Here is a 25,281-nt window from a genome sequence, read left to right as displayed (position 1 = left end):
CCTGGCCAGTGTGGCTCAGTTGGTGGTGCATCATATTGTGCACAGAAAGGTTGCCTATTCAATGTCAGGACACATGCCCATGTTTAGGGCTGAATCTCCAGTAGGGAGCGATCGATATTCTGCTCTCACTTTTCTCTCTCTCTCTCTCTCTCCCCGCCCCCCCCCCCCTTCCTTTCTCTCGACAAATCAGTTTAGCCCAGTTGGTCGGTGTGGCTCAGTGGTTGAATGTTGACTTATGAACTAGGAGGTCATGGTTTAATCCCCAGTTAGGGCACATGCCCAGGTTGTGAGCTCCATCCCCAGCGTGGGGCGTGCAGGAGGCATCCGATCAATGATTCTCATCATTGATGTTTCTCTCTCCCTCTCCCTTCCTCTATGAAATCAGTGAAAAAATATTTTTTTTAAAGGTGAACTTTAAACAAGAAAAATTAAAAGATGAAGTGAGAAAATTTTCACTGCTTGATTAATCAGATAAACGAAAAGCTGGGAGTCATTTTGATAAGGTGTTCTACCTGGCATCTTTTCAGTCCATTAACACCAGAATCTCCTCTCTAGTCCTTAGAGAGAAACTGGAAGTTGATCCGCGACGAAGGCCTTGCAGTGATGGATAAAGCCAAAGGCCTCTTCCTGCCTGAGGATGAAAACCTGAGGGAGAAGGGAGACTGGAGCCAGTTTACGCTGTGGCAGCAAGGTGAGCCCCCGGCTTCCAGACTCTGCAGCTAGTGATACCTTGGAAGCAGATACTAATCTGGTGACACTTCCCAGGGTCAGGATTCCCCAATTTACAGGAAACTGTCCAGGAAAACCTAGCTTATCAAATTCCATCCAGTTTTCTAAAACTATATGTGAACACTTATTTGTGTGTGTGCATGCCTGTGTATACTCCTATGTGTATTTGGATAAATATAAATAACTAGAGGCCCCATTCATGAAATTCGTGTACTCGGGGGAGGGGGGGGGTGTCCCTTAGCCCGGATTGTACCCTCTCACAGTCCAGGAGCGCTCACAGGATGTCCGACTGATGGCTTAGGCCCGCTCCCTATGCCATCAGTCGGACATACTTAGCGGCATGGAGGCAGGAGAGGCTCCCTCCGCTGCTGCTGCGCTAGCCAGCCCTGAGCCTGGCTTCTGGCTGAGTGGTGCTCCCCCTGTGGGAGCACACTGACCACCAGGGGACAGCTCCTGCATTGAGAATCTGCCCCTTGGTGGTGAGTGCGTATCAAAGCGACCAGTCATTCTGCTGTTCGGTCGATTTGCATATTAGCCTTTTATTATATAGGATAGTATTTTGACTTCCTAATCTTTTCTGTTAAATGATAAGCGACAGAGAGTACCTCGACTGTGTAGGCATATCTGCAGAGTCCACCGTGTGCTCCTCAATGCCTTGGAGAGGAGCTTCCCTGAGCCTCTTTGCTCCTGTCAAATGGAGATAGTGTTGCTTGCCAAAATGATATCCCAGGGGTAAGAGTTGGTAGAGATGAGGACAGACCGGAGTGACAGGACAGTAATAACTGGTCCCTGAGCTCTTCAAGACTAGGAAGTGATTCATATTCAACCTCAGATTCCCTGAGCTGAATTCAGGCAAAGGCATGCAGACAGGGCTCTGGTATGTGTGTGCTCATTGAATTAACACAGTGGTCGGCAAACTCATTAGTCAACAGAGCCAAATATCAACAGTACAACGATTGAAATTTCTTTTGAGAGCCAAATTTTTTAAACTTCTTCTAACGCCACTTCTTCAAAATAGACTCGCCCAGGCCATGGTATTTTGTGGAAGAGCCACACTCAAGGGGCCAAAGAGCCGCATGTGGCTCACGAGCCGCGGTTTGCCGACCACTGAATTAACATATCCTTAAAATGAGGAGCATGGAATTTTATCTTTAAATCTCTCTCCACTTCCCTTGAAAATTCAAGTTAAACTCGGTTAACAATAGTGTACAAAGTAAATCCATTTTGAAGACTAAATAGCACCATGTGTTGCAAACATCAACACAGGAATTGAATTTGAGAGGATGATAAGCAGTTGGTGTATGTTAAAGGACTAGTAACCACAGTCGTTTATCTCAGTTATGTTTTCCAAATGCTTTACACGAAAGAGAAAGAACTACTTAAGTGATATTTTCAAGGAAATACCCATGATTTCAAGAGATCACATGATTTCAAGTGACTGTCAGCTTTTTGCCAGCACGATTTTTTTAATGCAGCAAATGTGCATTCCTGAGCACATCTTCCCTAAGAAACAGCGATTTGGTAGATGATGTGAAGAGATTTGCTTAGCCTAGGATGCTTAGGACTATGTCCCAAATTCCGTGTCTCTTGACACAGTGACGCCTAGAAAACATCTCTCAAAGACCTCCTCCCACCTTCATGTAAATCCTGCTTTTATCCATATATAAAGGATGATCTGTACAATGAAATAGACATTAAATTCCAATGAAAAATATTGTGTAGGAAACTCTTTAGTATAATCCTGGAAATGCATTTTTAGGTTAGAAATATAAGCTTTTTTTTGGGGGGGGGGGGGTGAGGGCTGGTATATTACTGTGGCCGCTGTAACAAATTACCACAAACTTAGTGCCTTAAAATAACATGAATTGTTAGAGTTCTGGAGGTCAGAAGTCTGCAGTGGGTCTCACTGGGCGAGCACGCACGTGTCATCAGGCTGCTTTCCTTCTGGAGGCTCCAGCTTAGTCTGCCCACGTTCCTTGGCTGGTAGTCCTTTCCATCCTCAGAGTCAGCAATGGCCCGTCAAGTCTTTCTCATTCTGTACCATTCAAACCTTGATTCTTCTGCCTCTCTCTCCCACATTTAAGAACCCTAGGATTCCATTGGGCACATTTAATTAATCCAGGATAATCTCTGTATTTTAAGATGCGCTGATTAGAAATCTCAGTGCCCTCTGTAACCTTTATTTCCCCTCTCCGTTAATATATCATATCATAGGTTCCTGGGCTTAGATGTTGACATCCACTATTCTGCCTGACTCGGGGGAAATAACTATTAGACATCCTTAGTCAAATAGTCCAGCAGTGAGGGGAGAATTCTTGTCCTTGCTCTGCAAGTCAGTATCTAGTGGAGCAAAGCACATTGTCTCCGTGTGAGTATGCAGCCTTCTCATTCCCACAGTGAGCATGATAAGATCACATGTGGTCCAAGCAGGGTGAGTCAGAGCTGTACTGTGATTCGTTCCTAACAATGCTTTTATCATTTATTGTTCTAGGAAGAAAAAATGAAAACGCCTGTAAAGGAGCTCCTAAAACCTGTTCTTTACTAGATAAATTCCCCGAGACAACAGGATGCAGGAGAGGACAGGTACCAAGAGTGTTCTCAGTGCTGGGAAGAGCGCAATTGCTCATTGGCAGTAAGGGAATGTGGATGATTACAAAGAAGTGTTTATGTCCCTTGGCCCAACGAATGCCTCTTTTAATGAAACAATTTCATGTGGTTGATGTCAGAATTGAGGATGAAAATGTTCAGTGTATATATAGCTTTGTGCAAAAAGGGAGTACTTATTTTTAAGTCCTTCACAAAGAAATGAGAGGAGAATATTAATTCTGAGTCTTACAAAGGCTCTAATCCAAATTGACAGTAATTTTGTACTGTCACTTTAGTTTAGCAATTCCCCCACAGCTTGATAAATGGATGAACGGTGTGTTATATTTTCGGCACAGATCAAATATTCCATCATGCACCCAGGAACTCACGTGTGGCCGCACACGGGGCCCACGAACTGCCGGCTCCGGATGCACCTGGGCTTGGTGGTTCCCCAGGAAGGCTGCAAGATCCGGTGTGCCAACGAGACCAAGTACGTTTGCTCCCACCATTTTCTCTTACGCATCACCTCTGAGGATGGATGTTTGTGACGACAAAGCCATGTTCAGTTGGATACTTTCTCTTCTTTTGTGAACATGTAGACTGGGGTGGGTGATGTTAATCCAGACCCTTTCTTCTCTGTCCCTTCTTTGGTCTGGAGACACTTACTCCCAGTTCCAGGGCTGCCTTCTGCAGTGATGTCTCCCCAGAGCACGTGCATGTGGTTGAGGAGCCTTCTTGCTTCTCTTTCTAGATCAAGCATGTCAAACTCAAAGGCTAACACGGGCCATATAAATGAAGCATTGGCCTGCGGGCTGCGAGTTTGACATGCTTGTTCTAGATGAACAGACTTGCACTCAGAGTCAGCTGGCTTGTACTGAGCCCCACACATATTACACATTGCGTGTATGGCTTTACCACGGAATTATTCAACAGTACAGCGACCCCCTTCCTGAAGAAACCCCCCCCCCCCCCAGTGATATTTATGTATTGCTCTGGAGGAGTCAGCGTGGTGTCACGGCAGCTGGCTGCCTTGTTCAGAACCCAGCCCTGCCACCTAATTCAATGTAACCTTGGCCTGTTACTTAATCCCCTCGAGCCTCGGCCTTCTTGCTTATAACATTGGCATTGATACTAGCTGCTTTGCAGGACTGTTGTATGGAGCAAGTGAAATAATGCCCACAGGCACTTAGCCCAGGTCCTAGCATGAGCAGGGAGGTGAATGTAGGGCCATGTAGGGCCCCTTCTCCCCATGCCTTCCCGCAACATAGACACGCACCGGTCCTCCAGCATCGGAATCACAAGCCTCCACGTTTCTGTGTTCCAGGACCTGGGAAGAAGGCAAGGTGCTCATCTTTGACGACTCCTTTGAGCACGAGGTGTGGCAGGATGCCGCGTCTTTCCGGCTGATATTCATCGTGGATGTGTGGCACCCAGAGTTGACACCCCAGCAGAGACGAAGCCTGCCTGCAATTTAGCATGTCGTGTGGGTTTGGGACACACTGGAGAGGGGCTGCCTTTCGGGCTCTGTTGGCTCGGGTGTGGGGAGAGAAATTCGAGCACCAACACCCTTAATTTCCTTGATTTGCAGCCTAAAGATTTCTAAACCTCCTCCTAGGGTTAGAAGACGTGAAAGGGAATACTTGCCCCACTGCAATTCACTTAGAAAAGACCCTGCTGTATATCATTCCAGGACAGCGCTGGTCTGATGCCCGTATTTCAGGTAAATACATAATAGCTTCTACCTTGCCAGCCAAAGATATTTTCTCCATTTAGAATAGGCTGCATCAGTGTGTAGTGAGAATACATGTAGAGACTGTGAATGGATTGCTTTCGCTTGTAATGTTCCTATGCAATTATATTTTTCTAGGGTAGCTAGATGATTTTTGTCATCACATACCACTACTTTTTTGTTGATTTTAATGACAAGCTGTGTAAATGCTTCACTTCTAGTGGTTTCATGATAACTTTCCTGGTGAACTCAGACTTCCCTCTTTTAATTATTTTTCGGCAAAGACACTCATGAAGGAAGCAATTTCCTAATACGAAGGAAAACAATGTAATTTTGCCACCATATGTGAACTGTACAGCTCCCTGCCCACTGGGTCTGCTTGCTTTTTTTTCTTCAAGAGCTGGTGTCTTCATTTCTCTCTCCTCACCATGCAAATGGTAGAGATACTGTCAAAATGGCATTTCTTTCTAAGAGGAAGCTTTTACACCAAAAAGGGACATGGAATCATTTTATATTGAGTTATACAAATGCCTCATGTAAGTTTTTTTAATGCTTGAAAAAAAAAATAACGTGAAAATTTTCTCTCGGGATCAGGTAGATAGGTGGCTGCTAGGACCTCTTGCCCCGGGCCAGTTGCTGTCCATGACAGGGCTGGAATCCAGAGTGTCTTTGCCTATTGTAGATCCATGCGAGTGACAGAATCCTTGAGAGGATTCCCATCACAGTTTTGCAAAACTAGGAAGGATGGCAGAGTGGAAGGCAGGAGTGCCAGGCTCTCGGTCCCGGGTGTAGGATGTCGAGATCGCTTTCCTCTTTGAAAGAGTTTGGAAGCCTCTTCCAGCTGCCTGGCTTGAGCAACTCCTGCCATTGTTTTGAAATAGCAATTATTATCCATAGTTTACTATTGAACACTGCATAGAAATAACCATTGAAAAATGGCCTTGCCTACTCATCCCAAAGATGACCATGTCATTAATTGGGTAGATTATGAATGCATTATTTTTTTTTTATTAAAGCACACTAGAAATGTTAGCTGTAAGAATGTAATAATATGAATGCACTGAACTTTAAGCCAATATGAACAAAAAAATGCTGGCAAAATTACACAGAGGTTACTAAATATCATTCACAGGTAGAAAAACATGTGTGCCTTCTTTTCTATCTCAGGACAAAGGAGGATGTTTTTGTGTGCCATTTAGAAAACAGTTCTTTAAAATGGAAATGAATCTTTTTTGTTTGTTCTTAAGCACATTAGCTTCCAGGAGAAGAGTTTGCAAAATATTTGTGTTCCCTTCTGTTTTGCCAATGTTCAGAAAACTCACTAAAATAGATGGAGTGGGGGGGAATATCAAATTAATTACCTAATTACCAAAGTAAACTCTTGAAAAAGAAAAAGGTATTTGTGTCCTTCAGTATTTATTGAACAGAGGAAATGACTGACAAAGGACAATACAATGCTCATGTGGTAACATTCATGTCACTTACAGAATTTGGTTCTTGTATGTATATTGCATACACAAAGAAATTCAATGTATAAGTTGTCATCATTGAACCATCTTCTTACATTCATGTAATGAAGTCATGGAATAGAGTGAAAACTAGCTCTTAACTTGCAATTATAACATGGTATTTAAAATCAGGTCACTACAGGATTCTAAAGATTGCCAATTGAAAAGCCAGAATTGTTTTTAAAGGGTTGGCAATAATTGACTCCAATAGCATTTTAGGTACTTGGATTCCACAACTGCCTTACCTTATAAACCCAGGTAATAAAATGGATTTTCTAATTCACTTTAATTCTTCATCTTTTGTCCCTCACTTTAATTCTTCATCTTTCTTCCCTATGTCATGGTGTATAAGAAAAGTGTTTCAGTCATTGCATTGGTAGAATTATTTCATTATTTTAAATGAAATGTCTACACAAAAAAATTGGTTTTATTAATACTGCAATGCAATTGAGAAATATTTTTAATTCTATTTCAATTTTATTTCAAGGGTAAATACAAAAATTACTTCTGTTAATTATCTACCAGTAGAAAAAAATTAGAAATAATAGTGATCGAGGGTGATTTATGGCCAGTTGAATCACCTCTTCCCTTTGAAATTTTTAGCTAACAAGTTAACCCTCCCAAATTCTTAAAATGTGAAATCATATTTTGCTGCCCATTAGCTAAAATATTTTTATTTGGCATTGAGCACCCACTGGTTATACTAATGAATGGCCATGTCATGCAGATGGCTGAGATATCAGAAAACATACAGCTGGTTTTGGGGGGGAAAAATGGCACAGGTAAGGATATCATGTCCTATGATATCTTTAATTTTATCTAATTTCCTTTGAATGGATAGTTGGGGCTCCATTTCCAAGGAGAATAGACAAAGAAATACAATGATCTTTGGCATTTCATCCTGCATTCCTAGTTTTCTCTTATTTTCAGTACTTGCCTATTTAGCCATCCTTGAGGGTCTTCCTCCAGCAACAGCCAGGCCTTTTCTCCACACCTTTCACTGGTTGCCGGGGGGAGGGGGGCGGTGAGTTTAGTGGCACTTTTCTTTGCTGTAGTGACCCAAGTGAGGCAACTTGAATGGATTTATAAATCACTCACATGTTTTCAATGGGACCCCACCTCCCCATCTGCAGAGACACATTGCCTGTGGAAGTCACATTGCTAAGATGAAATAATCATATTTCACATTGTGTGCCTTCTTTTAATGTCAGCTCATGATGATCAGCTGGTAGCCTGACAAAAGATGTGATGTCAAAATCGTTTTTGCAGGATATGAAAATAAGCAGCCTCTGAACATAGCCAGGCCTCGGAGAACTTGCTCTTAGGCTGAGCAACTTGATGCTGGTGATGAGGTCAAAGAAAGCAATTCAATAAGAATGGAAATTACTGGTGATACCATTGTCTCAGGGCTCTGCACTACATTAAACTGGACAACTGTGATGGATCTACTCAGAAATGCACTTAATCTTAAATTGCAAAAACGGGAGAAGGTCTCTGGGCGATGCCTCAGAAAAAGCCTTGATCTAATGCAGTGTGTGCATCAAATTTAGTAATTCATTTAATCCCATAAATGTGGGGGAGGAGAATCTTGATTACATAACTGCCTTGCTTTATCCTCTACCCAATGCCCTCATTGAAAAAGAAAGAAAAAAAAGCATCTCTCAAGTCTTTGTTCAACTTTGGCTGCTCCGACCAATGGCTGGTGACAGTCATTACTGGGTGGCAGGAGTGGAGAGCCTTGATTCAAGCCGTACCTGTCTAGGGTCAGTTGCGCATGTGCTTCCTAGGTGGCTGATACCACCGACGGCTGGCGATATGCGGGAACCTGGGGTGACTCGGGGTTCAGTCCAGAGCCAGGAGTGGCTGAGTGTTCTCATTCTCTCCCTTCTCCTCATGTTTCAGGGTCCCAGCTTCTACCACAGACTGAGATCTAATAAGATGGGAAGGAAGGAAAAAAGATTCGGTTACAAACAATGCATGATGACAACATTTTGGAACGTTAGAGGGCATTCAGATTTTATATTTCCCTTATTAAGACATTCAAAATAACACTTTAACTCCCTCTCCCCACTTTTGTAGCTCTGCTTTCCTTGCTTCCGGGTCTTCTACACCACATTTTATGGGGAGAGGCATCTTGGAATCTTCTTTGCAGAACACTCATCTCTTTATATTTGCTTCTATGTATTAAATAGAACTGCTTTGCCTCAGTCTTTGTGGGATGGCCTTAGTAGAAAGTGTCTTGAGGGGTCCAGTGGTGTAGTCTCTGTTCACCTGAGCTGGATGCTCTAGGAATGTCTATTGTGTGCGTTGTTTGGGCTCTCCTGTTGTAATTGAGACTTCATTGTGTGTGTTTTTTATATATTTTTTAATTGATTTTAGAAAGAGAGAAGGGGGGAGAGAGGGAAAAACATTGATTTTTGTTGTTCCACTTACTTGTGCATTCATTAGTTGATTCTTGTATGTGCCCTGACCGGGGATCGAGACTTCACTGTTGATGTCCTGTGTGGGGGAGGGATCTCCCCTCCAACTTGCTGCCAGTGAGGTTCAACCCCAATGTCATCGTGCCAGCTGTCCAGTGGTCGGGGACTCCTCAGCCCAGAGTGGGTCTGTCTTGAGTCTCACACCTTGATTGACCCTGTTCTGAGCTGTACTTCCTTCCCCCACAGAGCTGGTCCCACAGGTAGCAGCTGCAGGCGTTTAGTGGTGTCCTGCTGGCTTTTGCTTCACTGCACAGTCCGGGATGGGGACCCAAACTGCTGTTTCTGACTAACCAGACCTGGCAAAGACTCCAGACTGACTGCATTCAGCCTGGAGTAGCCGCAAGCAGTTGTCCACAGGTGGGATGAGAGGTTTTCCAACAGGGTGGGCCAGTTGCTTCTGCTTGGAGGCTAATTGTTATTCTCCGTCTCTTAATGGGCATCAGAAACTCTACAGGGTGGGGGCAAGGGATTTTCCAATAGGGTGGGTGAACTGTCATCCCCCAAGGCAAAAACAGCAGGATAGCAAAAGTTTGCCTGAGAAAGATGACCTCCGCAGCATGAGGGAATGATTCAGCACAGGAAACGGGGGTGTCTGCCTAATGAGCTCTAATCCCAGACCCCCCAACCCTGACTCACAGCTCCAGTTCACTCTGCCCGCCCTCTGCTGGAGCCCAAGGTGAGTGGCTGCACTCAGAATGTTGTGTGTTGGCCTTTTAAGAAGGTGTCTGCATTTCTAGCCATTTCTCCCTGGCAGACAGCAACCCTGCTGTTTTTCACAGACGGATGTTATGTGGACACCTTTCTCAGTTCTGGTGCCCTCTGCTCGTGGGCCCAGTTTGGATCATACACATGATCAAGTGGGATTTATGACAGCAGTGGTTCTCAACCTTTCTCATGCCGCGACCCTTGAATACAGTTCCTCATGTTGTGGTGACCCCCAACCATAAAATTATTTTCGTTGCTACTTCATAACTGTAATTTTGCTACTGTTATGAATCGTAATGTAAATATCTGTGTTTTCCAATGGTCTTAGGCGACCCAGCTAGCGGTTCTCAACCTGTGGGTCCAAAAATCAACCCAAGCCATTACACTCAATACTTGACAAAGGAGGCAAAAACATACAATGGAGTAAAGACAGCCTCTTCAACAAATGGTGCTGTCATGATCTCACTCATCTAGGGGAAATAATGAACAACATAGACTGGTGAACAAGAACAGACCTAGAAACAAGGAGGCACGATCAGACTGTCGGGCCTCAGAGGGAGGGTACGGGAGGGTGAGAGTAAAGGGGAGAGATCAACCAAAGGACTTGTGTGCAAGCATATGCGTCTAACCAGCGGTTGGGAACAACAGGGGGGTGTGGGGAGGGGGGGGATGGGAATGGGGGCATGAGGACAAATATGTGATACCTTAATCAATAAAGAAATTTAAAAAAAATAAAAATAAAAAATAAAAAACAAATGGTGCTGGGAAAACTGGACAGACACATGCAAAAAGATGAAACTACAGCACTAATTTACACCAAACAATAAATTTAAGGTGGATAAAAGACTTAAATGTAAGACATGAAACCATAAAAATCTTAGAGAACATAGGCAATGAAATCTCAGACATCATGTAGCAATATGTTTACGGATACATCTCCTAGGGCCGTGGTCGGCAAACCGTGGCTCACGAGCCATATGCGGCTCTTTGGCCCCTTGAGTGTGGCTCTTCCACAAAATACCACGGCCTGGGCGAGTCTATTTTGAAGAAGTGGTGTTAGAAGAAGTTTAAGTTTAAAAAATTTGGCTCTCAAAAGAAATTTCAATCGTTGTACTGTTGATATTTGGCTCTGTTGACTAATGAGTTTGCCGACCACTGTCCTAGAGCAAAGGAAACTAAGAAAATAAATGGGACTACATCAAAATGAAAAGCTTCTGCACAGCAAAAGAAACCATCAGATTGAAAAGGGAACCCACTGAATAGGAGAACATATTTGCCAATGATACATCTAATAAGGGATTAATATCCAAAATATATAAAGCACTCATACAACTCAACAACAAAAAGACAATCCAATTAAAAAATGGAGAGATCTGAATAGACATTTCTCCAAAGAGGACATACAAATGGTCAAGAGACACATGAAAAAAATGCTCAAAGTCACTAATCATCAGAGAAATTCAAATTAAAACCACAATGAGATATCACCTCACACCTGTCAGAATGGGATCATCAAAAAATCAAACAAGTACTGGAGAGGATGAGGAGAAAAGGGAACACTCGTTTGCTGCTGGTGGGAATGCAGACTGTGCAGCCACTCTGGAAAACAGTATAGAGTTTTCTCAAAAAATTAAAAATGGAACTCCCATTTGATCCAGTGATCCCACTTCTGAGAATATATCCTAAAAACCCCAAAACACCAAACAAACAATATATGCACCCCTATGTTCATAGCAGTGTTATTTACAATAGCTGGGAAACAGCCCAAGTGCCCATCAGTAGATGGGTAAAAAATGCTGTGGGACATTTACACTATGGAATACTATACAGCTGTTAAAAAGAGGGATCTCTTGCCTTTTGGGACAGCATGGATGGGCCTGGAAAATACTATGCTAAGTGAAATAAGCCAAACTGAGAAAGACAAATGTCACAGGATCTCACTCACTAGTATTTGTGGAATCTAATGAACAAAATGAATTGACCAACAAAATAAGACCTGAAGCAGCGAGGCATAGAACAGACTAAAATACCTTGATGTGAGGTTGGGGGAACGAGAAGAGATAAACCAAAGAACTTATATACTTATATGCATAGCCTATGGTCAAGGGTAATAGGGTAGTGAAGACCTGGGGGTGGGTGGGTGGGTAGGGACTGGGAAGAAGAGGGGAAAATGGGAGATATCTGTAATACTATCAACAATAAAAAGTAAATTTAAAAAATGGTTCAACTAGATTGTTCAAACAAGCAAAAATTTACAAATATGTGCGATAAATGGATAATTCAGGAGGCCTGAGTTGCCCAAAACCTCCACCTTCCAAAGGTCTCAGAAAGGTCTCTTACCTTCCTCCTCTAAACCCTCGGGGTATCCTGCCCTGCCTGGTAAAAGGGTCTCAGACTTTGGGCCATGCCATATAGTATGCTAACAGTGTGATTTATACTGAATGCCTGGGCTTTGGGTCACACTCTATCAGTTTGACCTCTTGGGATGGAGAGGGGGAGGCGCTGAAGACCAAGTAGCTAAGGTCCATCTCACACATACACTGTATGACTACATGACGGACCTCTCCTCCACCCCCTATAAAAGCCCTGGGCACCAAGACATGGGTGAGTTTCCGTGGCCGGTGACACTTTATACACGTTGTCACACATCGCCGAGAGGATTAAGCTCTGTTCGTGTGACTGCACTGGAAGGACAGCTGGGAGCGTGGAACTGGTTCAGTGCAGCTGGACTCCACCCAATGCACCTTTTTCCTTTGCCTATTTTAACCTGTATTCTTTTGCTGGGACAAACCATAACTGTGAGTATAACAGCTCTTCTGGGTCCTGTGAGTCCTGGCAAATCATTAACCCTGAGGGTGGCCTAAAAGATCCCAAACACAAGCTATAATAACACTAACATTTGTATGTATGCATCTGGCATTACTGTACATTCTTCACATGTATTAACTCATTTTCATGCCCCTAAGAAGTGGTGCTATTGTCTCCATTTTGGGGAAAAAACTAAGGAACAACAACAAAAGATCAGGTAGCATAGGAAAAGCAACAAAAATAGTGGGGAACCGGACGGTTTATCACCATCACACCACTCCAGGGTATAGCTAAGCCTGCAGAGCTATTTAGCTGAAATGTTTAATATTCCACCTCACTGTAAAAATAATTTTCTGCTTAAGATTCTTATCTCCATTCAGGATATGCATGTGCTGTAGAAAGCAAAATAAAGTCAGAAAGCAAATCCGTACAATTGTCCTAAAACAATGGGTTTCTACTCTAAATATCAATCCAGTCAAACAGTCTAACTTTAAGTATGAAGCCAAACCTTTGGAAATAAAATGGATTCATGTTTTCCTGGGACAGGGAAGAGGAAGCCCCAGGTAGCACTATATATTTTCTGTGCATTTCTCTCTGCTTTAGTTAAAGCTCTAATGTGGGTGGGAGTGGGGGAGGGTGTTAATAGACATATAAGGAGCAGAAAAGCCAAACATCCAGAGGACATTAAAACATACCCAAACAAGCATGGAGAAAACCAGAGCACAGCTGCCTACTCCGGGCAACTCCCTCCAGCACCGCAGACAGCTGCCTAGCTCCTTTCCCCACAGGCCCTGGTGAAAATGAGATTGATGGCCATTCCACTTTAGAGACTTGACACTTTTTTTCTCTTTGGTTCTAGGTGGCTTTATTTTACAACATAGCAAGTGAATCACAGCCACAGAGTTAAAAGGGACTTTTATCTAGAGTAACTCAACAGAAACTATTCACTAAGGGGCCTTGCAGCCTCTTAATATATCCCAGGTGAGAAACACACTCCTCCAGCTCCTAGAGGGGCAACTCTGCTAGAAGGTTCTTCCTTACATTGAACTTGCTGTAGACAGACAGACATGAGCAGAGCAAGGACAATGGGCCAGGTACAGAAGGTCATCAGGATGGAAAGCCCCAGGTGCCTAGCAATGGACAATCCGTTGGAGGGTGGGACCTTGCCCCCAGGGTGGCTTTTCCTCCCCTAGCTTATTCCTGGTCATGAGCTTTGGACCCCCTGACCTTTCCTCCCTAGAGATAACATCTAGGCCTCAGTTGTAGTCTAGCTCCAGGCCCAGAAAAGCAACAAAACCAGCCACTGCTGATGTCAGGACCAGCTGCATGGAATAATGACCCCCAGCCCTGGTGCCAGCCAATCAATCAGTGGAGACCACAACCCTGAATGGACACACCTGGAAAACTGTTGAATATTCTATTAAGATCTTTCCCTGGGACCTCCCCTGAAATCTCTGCCCTTAGGATGGAGGACCCAGTGTGCTCTCCTTCCAGGGAGCACGCCCGTCCCTGTCCCTTTCCCTGTCCCCTCTTCTCCTCTCTCCCCAGGCACATTACCACTAACTTCCCCACTCCCAAGCTCCAGGGGCCCTTCCCTTCCCTCCATAACTTGTTTCCTAAGCCCATTTCTTCTAGGGATTACTTTTGCTACCTCTGTCATTTACCCAGTGAATGTTCTCTTACCATTTGGGTCTTGCTCTCAATTATTTCCCAGCAAGAACCCAAAAAGGGTTCTGAACCCAGGTTTGGTCTGGGTACATGAAATCCATCTGGTCCACATAACAGCCCTTTAGGTATGTATCTAGCGCCCTTCAGCCCTCTCCTCACCCTCACCAAGGCTAACCAGATTCCTCTAGTGCCCAGGTTTCTTCTTTTAAGGTTTTAATTTTTTTTAATTGATTCTTAGAAAGGGAGAGGGAGAGGAAAGAGAAAAAGAAATATGGATGTGAGAGTGGGACATCGATCGGCTGCAGGTCCGCAGACCCAAGCATATACCCTGACTGGGAATCGAACCACTCACCCCTCAGTGCACGGGATGATGCCCAACCTACTGAGCCACATGGGCCAGGACTCTTGTCAAAGTTTCTAAAGCTCACTACTCTGGCACTCTCTGACATCTCTTTATCAACTGGTTGCCCACAGGGTATCATCTCAAAATAGATAAAGTTATTGCTTCCTTCCCCCCTCCCCCCTTTTGTATGCTTCTGTTGAAGCACAGAAAATACACCTAGAATTGCATTAGTCTTTCTGGCGCTCATATAACACAGCTGAGGGAAAATTTAGCTATATTTCCACGTGCTGCTATTAGACCATTTCTCTCCCATCTTGAAGGTGCTTGGTTGAGTATTAAATTTCATCTTTTAAATTTTGTTTCACATTTCCACTTTATCTCCATTATTTTGAACCTTGAAATTTGTGGTTTTAATGAGTATTGGATTTGTTTCCAAACATCCTCTGCCTCTATTTTCAGGGTCATTATGAAAAAAAAAAAAACAACTATCCCACAACAAATGCTCAAATATTGAATCTTCACACAGTCATCTTTTTACATTCACTCATGACAGAAATGTTGGTGAATGTTTCCTGCTGTATTCCAGGGACTGAGCAAATGTTGAGAAACATTTGTTCTTTTGTGAAATTATTGCCCATAGACCCACAAATATGTGTCACTACTCTGATAGTACCCAGAGGAGAGGGTTGTTTTTTTTGTGTGTGTGGTTTTTTTTTGGGGGGGGGCGGGGGGAGGGAGACATTAGCTCTAGAAAGAAAGGAAGGAAGGAAGGGAAAAGCTATCATTCACACAATGACCTCATTCACAGACCCTGTTCAGATGACTTCCTGGCGCCTCCACCTGGGGTCAGATTGGACCTATAGAATTTCTCTCAATACCTGTACTGACAGCAGGCGCAGAATGCAGGCTGTCCTAGCCAATACACTGGATGTCTTGGTTGATGGCAGGGAACAATCAAACAATTCTGAGGAACTGAGCGTGCGGAACTAAACATAACTTTCCCGTCCACTTTTTCCCTGACGGAGAAGAGGACTATGGCCTCTGTACTTTCAGCGGGGCATAATTCCATTAACCTGGTCACACAATGAGCATTTTGAGTAAGTAACCCTATATTATGAAGTATTTGAAATTCACTGGGAAACTATAAAGCAAATATTGCTTTTAAAAAAAAAATCTAGTACAAATAAATGAAGCCAAGAAAAACTCTCTTAAGTCTTGCCCTCAGTCCATTGAGCTGAGCCAAAGTGCTCTCTGGGAGGATTGATCAACTGCTGGCTGATAAAAATGCCTCCACCCCTTGTAAACAGAGCGCTCAGGACCTGTGCGGTTCGAGTATTAACCAAGGAGGAGCCCTGGCCTGGGGGCCAGCTCCCTCTTGGTGGTAATCTCCCCATTCAGGGACTTGGCCTTCTCACAAGAAGCTTAACACTTTGGCTAAAATAAACATTTTGACTTTTCTCTTGGGTCCTCTTTCCAACACTGAAAGCCAGCTTAACCCCAAGGGTAGGCAGGGGAGTGATTTGAGCTATTCAGCCATCATTATCGCAGTGGTGTAGCAGACTACTCTAACAAAGGCTTCATTCTGGCCCTGATAGCCACATTTTGTTTTCCTGCTATGGTCTCATTCTCCCTTTCTCCCTCCCTCTGCCACATTCCTCCCTCCCTGCCTGCTTTTCTCTCTCCCTTTCTACCTTCTCCCTTCCCCTTTTCCTCTCCAAACTTTTTAACATTCCCCACTTCATATCAAAGATCTGTAGCCATAAACTAATTTTTCCTGATTCTAAAGACAAGTAAATTCCAGGGAGAACAGGTGAAAGAGGAAAACATTCACCATGAGTGAGTACATTCTGCAGAATAGCAGTTAGACAGACATGAGCAGAGCAAGGACAATGGGCCAGGTACAGAAGGTCACCAGGATGGAAAGTCCCAGGTGCCTAGCAATGGACAATCCATTGGAGAGTGAGACCTTGCCCCCAGGGTAACTTTTCCTCCCCTAGCTTATCCCTGGGCACCACAGTTTGGACCCCCCTGACCTTTCCTCCCTAGAGGTAACATCTAGGCCTCAGTTGTATTTCAGCTCCAGGCCCAGAAAAGCAACAAAACCAGCCACTGCTGACAACAAGACCAGCTGCACTGAATAATGACCCCTGCCCTGGTGCCCGCCAATCAATCAGTGGAGACCACGACCTTGAATGGACACACCTGGAAAACTACTGAATATTCTATTAAAATCTTTCCCTGGGGCCTCCCCTAAAATCTCTGCCTTTAAAACCCTTAGTTAGGATGGAGGACCCAGCTCCCCGCCTTTGCCTTCCCCTTCCCTCCTCCCTCCTCCTCCTCCCGAGGCACCTTACCATTAGCTTCCTCACTCCCAAGCTCCAAGGGCCCTTTCTTTACCTCTAGAACTTATTTCCTAAGCCCATTTTTTTTCTAGGAATTAATTTTTTTTACCTCTGTCATTTTGTAAGTAAAATGTTCTCTTACAGTATGGGGTCTTGCTCTGAATTCTTTCCTAACCAGAAATCAATTACTGAGGTTGCTGAACCCAGGTTTGGTCTGACCCCACTGGTCAGACACCTGGTACCATTCCCGCCGCCTGGGAGTTCTGCTCTCAGCCAGAGGTTTATTTTCAAAACGTTATTTAGCTACCATACCTCAACAGCTAACACCATGTGTTCTTCTTACTAATGAATTGCCATTGCCTGGCTTGAGCTGTGTGGACTCCAAATCATGGGCACAAGAACTCTGCCCTTCAACCCCAGGCATTCCAGGAGAGTGATCAAAGAAGAAAGGCGAGAGCTGTGGGGAGTTTCAGAGTGATTCAAGGAGACCCCCATTGAATCAGGTCCCGGAGATCAGCCCCATTACTTCATCAGGTAGCATTCCACAGCCCTGGCTCTGTTCCCCAAAGTCAGCAATCGGCTTGGCTTTGTGGAATGGCACAAAACTTCTAAAAAGACTTTGGCAATGACACAGGAAAAGAGTTAAGCAGCCCCTGGCAGCTTTGAATAAACATTTACTAGTAGAAACATTGGAAGTGAAAAATGTTTTTAAAAGGTAAATTTGTTTGGCTCCTGAAACTAACTGTATTAGGCACATACCGACTTCAGGAAGGACTTCCCGTGTCTTGCCAACTTTTGTCCTTTTTAGTATTTTTATGCTTTTCTAGGAGGAGGTAAAAAACAGTGCTGAGGTAGAGAGATAGGGTATTTCATGATACTTCAAGATCCTTTCTTTTAAATGTTTAACATTCAGCCAATACCTGGGAACACCTCTACAGAACCGCAGTCAGGCAACATGGGACGCTGACTAGTGTGGAGTGAGCAGATTAGACCTCACTGAGGGCAGACCTCGGCTGCCAGAGACAAACGGTCCAGGAACTTGGACGTGAGGAGGAAGGAATTCGGGAAGGGAGCCAAAAAAAGGCCAGCGTTTCCACTGGCAGCTGCAACTGGACATTTTGTTTAATTATTTACACAGGAGTTTATTGGCCTTTATGAGACTATATTCCTGTGATATTAATTCTCAGTTTTGCATCTGTAAAATGAGAGACTATTACCACATTCTCCACAAGGCTGTGAGGGCTATCAGCTGTGATAAAGTGCCCGGCCGGCGAGGCTCAGTGGTTGAGCGTCAACCTATGAAGCAGGAGGTCAGGACTCCGTCCTCAGTGTGGGGTGTGAGGAGACAGCCGATCAATGATTCTCTCTCCTCATTGATGTTTCTCTCTCTTCCTCTCCTTTCCTCTCTCTGAAATCAATAAAAATATCTCTTAAAAAATAAAATCTTTTTTTGAAAGATGTAATAAAGCGCTTGAAGTTCTCTGAAGGAGAAATTACTTAAATGTGAAGTGTTTCTCATCTTACTAACACCTCCTGAGTGTGAGCAGGAACCACTGACACGGCCTTGTCTGAGAACAGACAGCCCATGTCTGCCCACGTGCAGAAAACCAAGGAAAAGACCACAAACTAAAAAATAGCCGTGACGGAGGAATCAAGATGGCAGTGTAGATACTAGTAAATGTAGGTAAATGCCAGTACTCGCCGCCTCCCACAGCCACATCAAAACTACAACTAAAATACAAGCAACCACCACTCAGAACCTCCTGAAAGCTGGCTGAATGTAAGTCCTAAAACTAGAGAGGTAAAGAAGAAAGCACACTGAGACTGGGAGGAGGGGAGGACAGGCGGAACAGACTGGTCGGGCACCCACACGTGCAGCTTTTTTAATCCGGAGGGAGATGGTCTCTGCAAAGACCACCCGTGAGGAGCAAGGAGTCCCAGCCCCACACCAGCCCCCCAGCCCAGCGTCCCAGAGCTGGGAAGAGAAGTCCGTGTAACTTTGGGCCATACAACCCAGTAGGGATGGTGACTGAGAGACAAAGAGGCTGCTAGCATCCCAGGTGTAAGGGCCGGCGCACAAACTTACTCAGTCTCGCTTCCTCTGAGCTCCAGCGCTGGGCGTGCTGAGGGACCCAAACACATACAGAGGGGAACTGGATTGTCTGGCATCAGGACAGGAACTCAAAGGCAGCTTTCTCCCAGACGGGAGCCAGGGGCACTGTTCCAGTGCTGGGACCTCCAGTCTAGCAGGGCTGACTAGCAGCCATATCAGCGTGGCCCGCACTGGCTCCGCCCTGCTGATTCCCTAAGACTCCGCCCCATCCAATTTGCAGCCCTGGCCAAGCTGTTTGCAGCAGCTTTTCCGTATAAATGGCCTGTCCTGGCTTAGGCTTTCCTAAAATCTCTCAAACAAGCTGCAGCTGGTGACAGCATGCCCCAAACCTATCAATAAAAGGCCCAAGACCCAGCACTAGCACCAGCCTGCCTTGCTTCACAGCTGAGCCTCGCCTCCTGCATAGCAGCTCTCCCACTGTAGTTACAGCTGGTCCTCGCAGCCAATTGGCCTGGAGGTCAATTCCTTCCAGAGATGCCAACAGCAATCAAGGTTCAACTACAAGACTGTGCACAGAGCCCACACAGGGGTGCATCTAGAGTGTCCAGCTCAGGTGACTGGGGAGGTTGGGCCACTGGGCCCTATAGAACACCTACTATACAAGGCCACTCTACCAAGTTCGGAGACATAGCAGCTCTACATAATACATAGAAACAAACACAGGGAAGCAGCCAAAACGCAGAGACAAAGAAACGTGTCACAAATGAAAGAAATGAAAGCAAGAAAACTACTGGATACAGAGTTTAAAACCATGGTTATAAGGTTATTACTCAAGGATCTTCATGAGACTTTCAAGGATCCTAGTGAGAATGTGAAAGACATGAAAAAGGACCAGTCAGAAATTAAGCATACACTAACTGAAATAAAGAACAATTTACAGGGATTCAACAGTAGAGGATTCTGAGGATCAAATCAATTATTTGGAATATGAGAAAGCAAAAAACACCCAATCCGAAAAGCAAAAAGAAAAACGAATCAAAAAAATATGAAGATAAGGGGGAGAGATCAACCAAAGGACTTGTGTGCATGCATATAAGCCTAACCAGTGGTCATGGACAACAGGGGGGTGGGGACATACATGGGGAGGGGTTTGGGATGGGAATGGGGGCATGAGGACAATTATGTGATACCATAATCAATAAAGAAATTTTAAAAATATGAAGATAGTGTAAGGAGCCTCTGAGATAACTTCAAGTGTACCAACATTTACATTATGGGGGTGCCAGAAGGAGATGAGAACAAGGTATTGAAAACCTATTTGAAGAAATAATGACAGAAAACTTCCCATACCTGGTGAAAAAAATAGACTTACAAGTTCAGGAATTGCAGAGAGTCCCAAACAAGAGGACCCCAAAGAGGCCCCACACCAAGACACTTCATAATTAAAATGCCAAGGGTTAAAGACAAAGAGAGAATCTTAAAAGCAGAAAGGGAAAGCAGTTAGTTACCTACAAGGGAGTGCCCATACGATTGTCAGCTGATTTCTCAACAGAAACTTTGCAGGCCAGAAGGGAGTGGCAAGAAATATTCAAAGTGATGAATAGCAAGGACCTACAACCAAGATTAGTCTAGCAAAGCTCTCATTTAGAATTGATGGTCAGATGAAGAGCTTCACAAACAAGAAAAAGGAGTTCATTACCACCAATCCAGTATTATATGAAATGTTGAAGGGTATTATTGAAGGAGGAGGAAGAGGAGGAGGAGGAGGAGGAGGAGGAGGAGGAGGAGGAGGAGGAGGACGACCAAGAAATAGAAAATATGAACAATAAAATGACAACAAATATATATCTGTCAACAATCAAATCTAAAAATCAAAATAAATGAACAAAGAATCTAATGAACAAAATAAACTGGTGAATAAAACAATCAGAGGCACTGAAGCATGGAACAGACTGACAGTGAATCTCAGAGGGAAGGGGGGGGGGGGTGGGAAGAGATTATCTATGGACACAGATAGTAGGATGGTGAAGTCCTGGGGTGGGGCGGGAACCAGTTGGAGGGGGCAATGGGGGAGGGGAAAGGGGATGTCTGTAATTCTCTCAACAATAAAGATTTTTTTTTAAAATAGCTATGGAGCAGGAGATTAATTACATGATGCAAGTATTCTTGATTTTACTGAGCAATTTACCAAAGAATTCCCTTAAGCAGAGTGGCCCTAGTGCACCTGAAGTGTGAGAGAATTCAAGATCCTAACTAGTAGGTTGTGCCCAAATCCTTCATTGGGACCCGGGGTATCAGAGGGAGGTCTAATAGATGCCTTATGGCCCAGTCTATACCTGAACCAGTCAACTAGCCTTGGACTCGCTCCACATTCTCCGTGTATGTGGGTCTGCAAAGTTCTGAGGAATGGAACACACTGCTATATTTATTTTGATGTGGATTCAGGAATTCTGATACGGTCAGAAGGAGTGTGAAAAATTACGTGTTTTCAACATGCAGGTATTTCTGGAGAGGTATTTTTGCTGCCGATCAGAACTTAAAATAGCACAGCAAATGGCTGCAGGTGCTTGCACCTCCTGCGTTGGATAGAGTCGTATTTCATCAGAATTAGTCTGGCACAAAGAGCTGTCAGTCCGTTCTAGCGCATTCTAATTGTTCTTCGTGGTTCTCCCCCCTTTGAACTGGTGGTGCACAGCTTCAGTGGAGTGGCTTTGGTAGAGCTAGAATGTGATGTTTGAAAACAGGTAGAAAAACACCAGAAGCTGCCAACAGCTGAGACAAGGAAGATGACCCATTCCATGGGAGTTGGCAAAGGATGGTGTTCTCCATGAAAATGACCTTTCATGGGCCTATTTTTTTGAGTCAACTGATAGTACATTAATGGATCTCAATTTTAACGTGTTAATGGATCTTCTCTGATATTACTAGATTAGCCTGAATATCAATTTTCTTCCTGAGGGTCTGTACCTTCCCTGCCCAGATGGGGTTTAGGAACAGCACATCGCAAGGACAGTGTGATAAGAAACTTGCTTTTCAACTGAGTGGAAAAGACTGGGTAGAATTGAGGCTGGCAGGAATGGGAATAGACTTTATCCAAGAAAGCTGAGCAAATGCAATACCCAAGAAGGTGCTCAATAAACACTTGTGGAAGGAAGGCAGGAAAGGAGGGAGAGAGAAAGGGAGGGAAGGAGAGAGGGAGGCAGGGAAGCAGGGAGGCACAAACAGCGTGATAACAGATGATACAGGAGAAAGAATTTGACCTGGAATAAAGAAAACAAATTTACAATATTTTGCCACCTACTAGTTGTGGGTAAATCATTTAACTTCTGTGTGCCCCAGCTACTTTATCTATAACATGGGGATAATAATCTGTCTATTTTATCTATTTTTAAAAATTATCTATTTTTTAAATATATATATTTTTAATTCTCAAAACCTGAAAAGCTCAGTTTTCAAGAATCCTCAAAACAAGTCTAGGAAACACCTGTTTCCAGAGCTGGGGAAAGGGGCTCACAGTGACCATGTGGAAGCAAATGGAAAGCTCTGGAAAGTGGGAAGTGCTAGGAAGCAAATGAATCAGGACAAAGACGTGACAGAGGAGGCCTGGCAAAAAGGGGCTGATCCGACTGAGGCCAGGCCAGGGTGGTGAAGAGGAGGCCGCTTGAGAGACAAGAAGGAAGAGAGGCAAGAGGTCTGTGTCGTGGATTCCTCCTTCTCCTTGGCTTTGCCTTCTGTGTCCTGCACCTTCTCTTCCTGGCCACATCCTGGGTGCAGGGTTCCAAAGATCCTGGCCCAATGCATAAAATACAGCACAGAATGGAATTGGCCAATGTAAGTCTTACTTTTTTAAAATTTTAATTTATTTTTTTGTGTGTGTTTTTGTGTTTGTTTTGTTAATCCTCACCTGGGGATATCTTTCCATTGAATTTTAGAGAGAGTGGAAGGGAAGGGGAGCGACAGAGAGGGAAACATCAATATGAGAAAGACACATTGATTGGTTGCCTTCTGCACGCACCCGACAGGGCCCGGGGATTAAGTCTGCAACCAGAAGCATGTGCCCTTGACTGGAATCAAACCGGGGACCCTTCAGTTTGCGGGACTATGCTCTACCCACTGAATCAAACCGGCTAGGGCTGTAAGTCTGACTTCTAACCAGGAATTCAAGGCATCTCCTTTCAAGGGAACCAAGCGCAGTCATTGCCTGCTTCTCTGTTGGGGGCTTGGGACTTTTCATTGTTTAGTAGAAACTTCCATTGAGAAAGAAATCACAATGGAAACCCTCACGTACAACATTGGGGAAGAAAGCACTACTTATTGAGCTGTTTTTCAGTGCTTCCTGGGTACTTAGTCACGCCTCTGTCATTCCACTCTAACACTGGCCCCCTGGGGTTATATCCACTTAATAACTGAGGAAGCCAAGATGTGGCAGGGTTAAGTGACTTGCCCAAGGTCACAGAGCTAAAGAAATCAGTAGAAGAAAATGGCAAGAACCCACACGTAGCAAAATTGGGGAATAAAGACAAACAGAGAGGAAGAGAACAGTGTAACCACCGCGTCCGAGTCACGAAGCATCAGCCAGCAGGCGGGGGTTAGGATGTGGTGACGTGTAATGGCACCTCAGAGGCCTGTCCGAGCAGCGGAGCAAAGTGAAGCAGGGCTCCCAGGCAGATCGCCAGCGTCACAGGAACACAGAGGTTTCCAGGGAGATGCTGGAAGCTCAGCGCACTTATTTGTGGCCTTGGCATAAAAACTCCAACACCACAATGTGGACACGGTAAGCCCAAATGCTATCTACAACAAGGGTTTGCCTAAATCTGAAAAGAAACCATAATTCTGAATGCAAGCAGCACCCTGTTTCTCAAGAATGACACAGCAAAGAGGTTTTTAGCACACACTCCGATCATTAAAGCATATAAGAGAGATTTACTGCTGGCTAGATGGTGAGTGGGCATACACAGCATCGGCTTTATTGGAATCCAGCAAAATGTTTGTTTACCAACAGCAACCTGCTCACAAGGAAGAAATGTTCTTTGTTTTTTTCTGGCCTGGACTACACCTCCCTTCTCAAGTGCTTGCATCTGACCGTGGTGCTTGGGCAAACAGGAATCTTCCTCAGAACATACACCGTGCGTAACGGAACTGTTTGAACTTGAAACTGCACCCAAGCCGTGCAGCCACATCTGTCCATTTCCCTCTAATTCAATCTTACTTCCGCTTTGCCAGGAGCTCCAAACACTTTATCTCAGAATCTGCCATGTCATTCTGTGTAAAAAAGAAGAGAAAACATGCCCGGCACACGTTTTTTCCAGCCCCGTTCATTTTCTCAGGGACCAAATTCATTGTGCAGAATTGCCTTTCACTCCAACGGTGCGTGGCTGAATCCTAAGGAGAGGGCCCCTTCGTTTCTGCCGCAGAAGCGAAAGCTGTGTCTCAGCAAGATTCACAGGCAGCGATGAGGCTAAGCAGCTATTTTTCTTTGTTCTTTAAGAAATATTAACCAATTCCTGTCCAACAACCTGCATAAAACACCGGGCATTTTATGACTTACCCAAGAGGTCTTTGCTTCTAGAAGCAACATCTCAGGCCTTAGCTGCTGAGTAGGAACGACACCCCCAAACTAAGAACTTCCATTCTTTTTCCCCGAAAACCAGCCACATGACAATGAGGGAGCAGCTGAGACTGTGGGTCATTCATTCAGAAAGGATGCATTTTGTAATTTTATTGAACGTAACATCCACACAGGACATCTGTTCCCATGCCACCCAGCAATACGGACCCTTTATGCCCTGACTGCGTGGAAGACAAGGCCCTCCTGTTCCCACACTGCCACCCTCATGCTTTTTGTATGGCTTGTACTTCATGATGATGCACGACTTCTGCCGGAAATGAGTAGTTATCCAGCAAATGCATATGTGCGCCCCGTAAAAAGAGGGTTTCGGGCGGAAAGATCACTAAGGTCATGGCCGATTCTATTGACAGCTGAAAACAGTTAAACGGACTTTTACTACCCAGGCAGGGACCAGGATGGGGCAACGTGACTTAAAATTTCTTTCTGGCTCAGAAATCTGAACTTAGTCTAGGCTTTTCCCCTATCTTCTCCATCCTCACCCCCAAAATCAGATGGCTCACAATGTCTTTATGACACCTCACTTCTTATATGTGGGATCCAGGAGGGATACTGAGAGAACATAAGGATGAAAGCACTTGGTCAAAAGGACCAACAGAAATCCTACCAGGGCACATGCGGACCAGACCCCAAAGCGCTGGCACCTCCAATCACTGACCACATACGGTGGGATAGGATGGACCTGAGAATTGGGGCCATGCTTT

The 25,281-nt window shown here is 44.5% G+C and overlaps 2 protein-coding genes across 2 annotated transcripts in view; one reads left to right on the top strand and one right to left on the bottom strand.

Moving 5' to 3' along the window:
• The window catches only part of ASPH (aspartate beta-hydroxylase), a 166,209-nt gene extending 160,596 nt beyond the window's left edge, over nucleotides 1–5,613 (top strand). Inside the window, exons 22-25 of the mRNA XM_079796054.1 lie at nucleotides 556–691; nucleotides 3,221–3,312; nucleotides 3,672–3,805; nucleotides 4,640–5,613. Coding sequence (XP_079652180.1) covers nucleotides 556–691; nucleotides 3,221–3,312; nucleotides 3,672–3,805; nucleotides 4,640–4,790 — 513 coding nt within the window. The 3' untranslated portion in view covers nucleotides 4,791–5,613. The remainder of the gene's footprint in view (nucleotides 1–555; nucleotides 692–3,220; nucleotides 3,313–3,671; nucleotides 3,806–4,639) is intronic.
• Nucleotides 5,614–8,394: 2,781 nt separating this feature from the next.
• The window catches only part of CLVS1 (clavesin 1), a gene marked incomplete at both ends in the record, with an annotated part of 117,313 nt that continues 100,426 nt past the window's right edge, over nucleotides 8,395–25,281 (bottom strand). The window contains one exon of the mRNA XM_079796529.1: nucleotides 8,395–8,482. Within this exon, the coding sequence (XP_079652655.1) occupies nucleotides 8,395–8,482 (88 nt within the window). The remainder of the gene's footprint in view (nucleotides 8,483–25,281) is intronic.

Source organism: Cnephaeus nilssonii (assembly GCF_951640355.1).
Source record: "Cnephaeus nilssonii genome assembly, chromosome: 18".
Lineage (NCBI taxonomy): Eukaryota > Metazoa > Chordata > Mammalia > Chiroptera > Vespertilionidae > Cnephaeus > Cnephaeus nilssonii.
The sequence above is the reverse complement of the archived record's forward strand: the minus strand, read 5'-3'. Positions and strand labels throughout refer to the sequence as shown.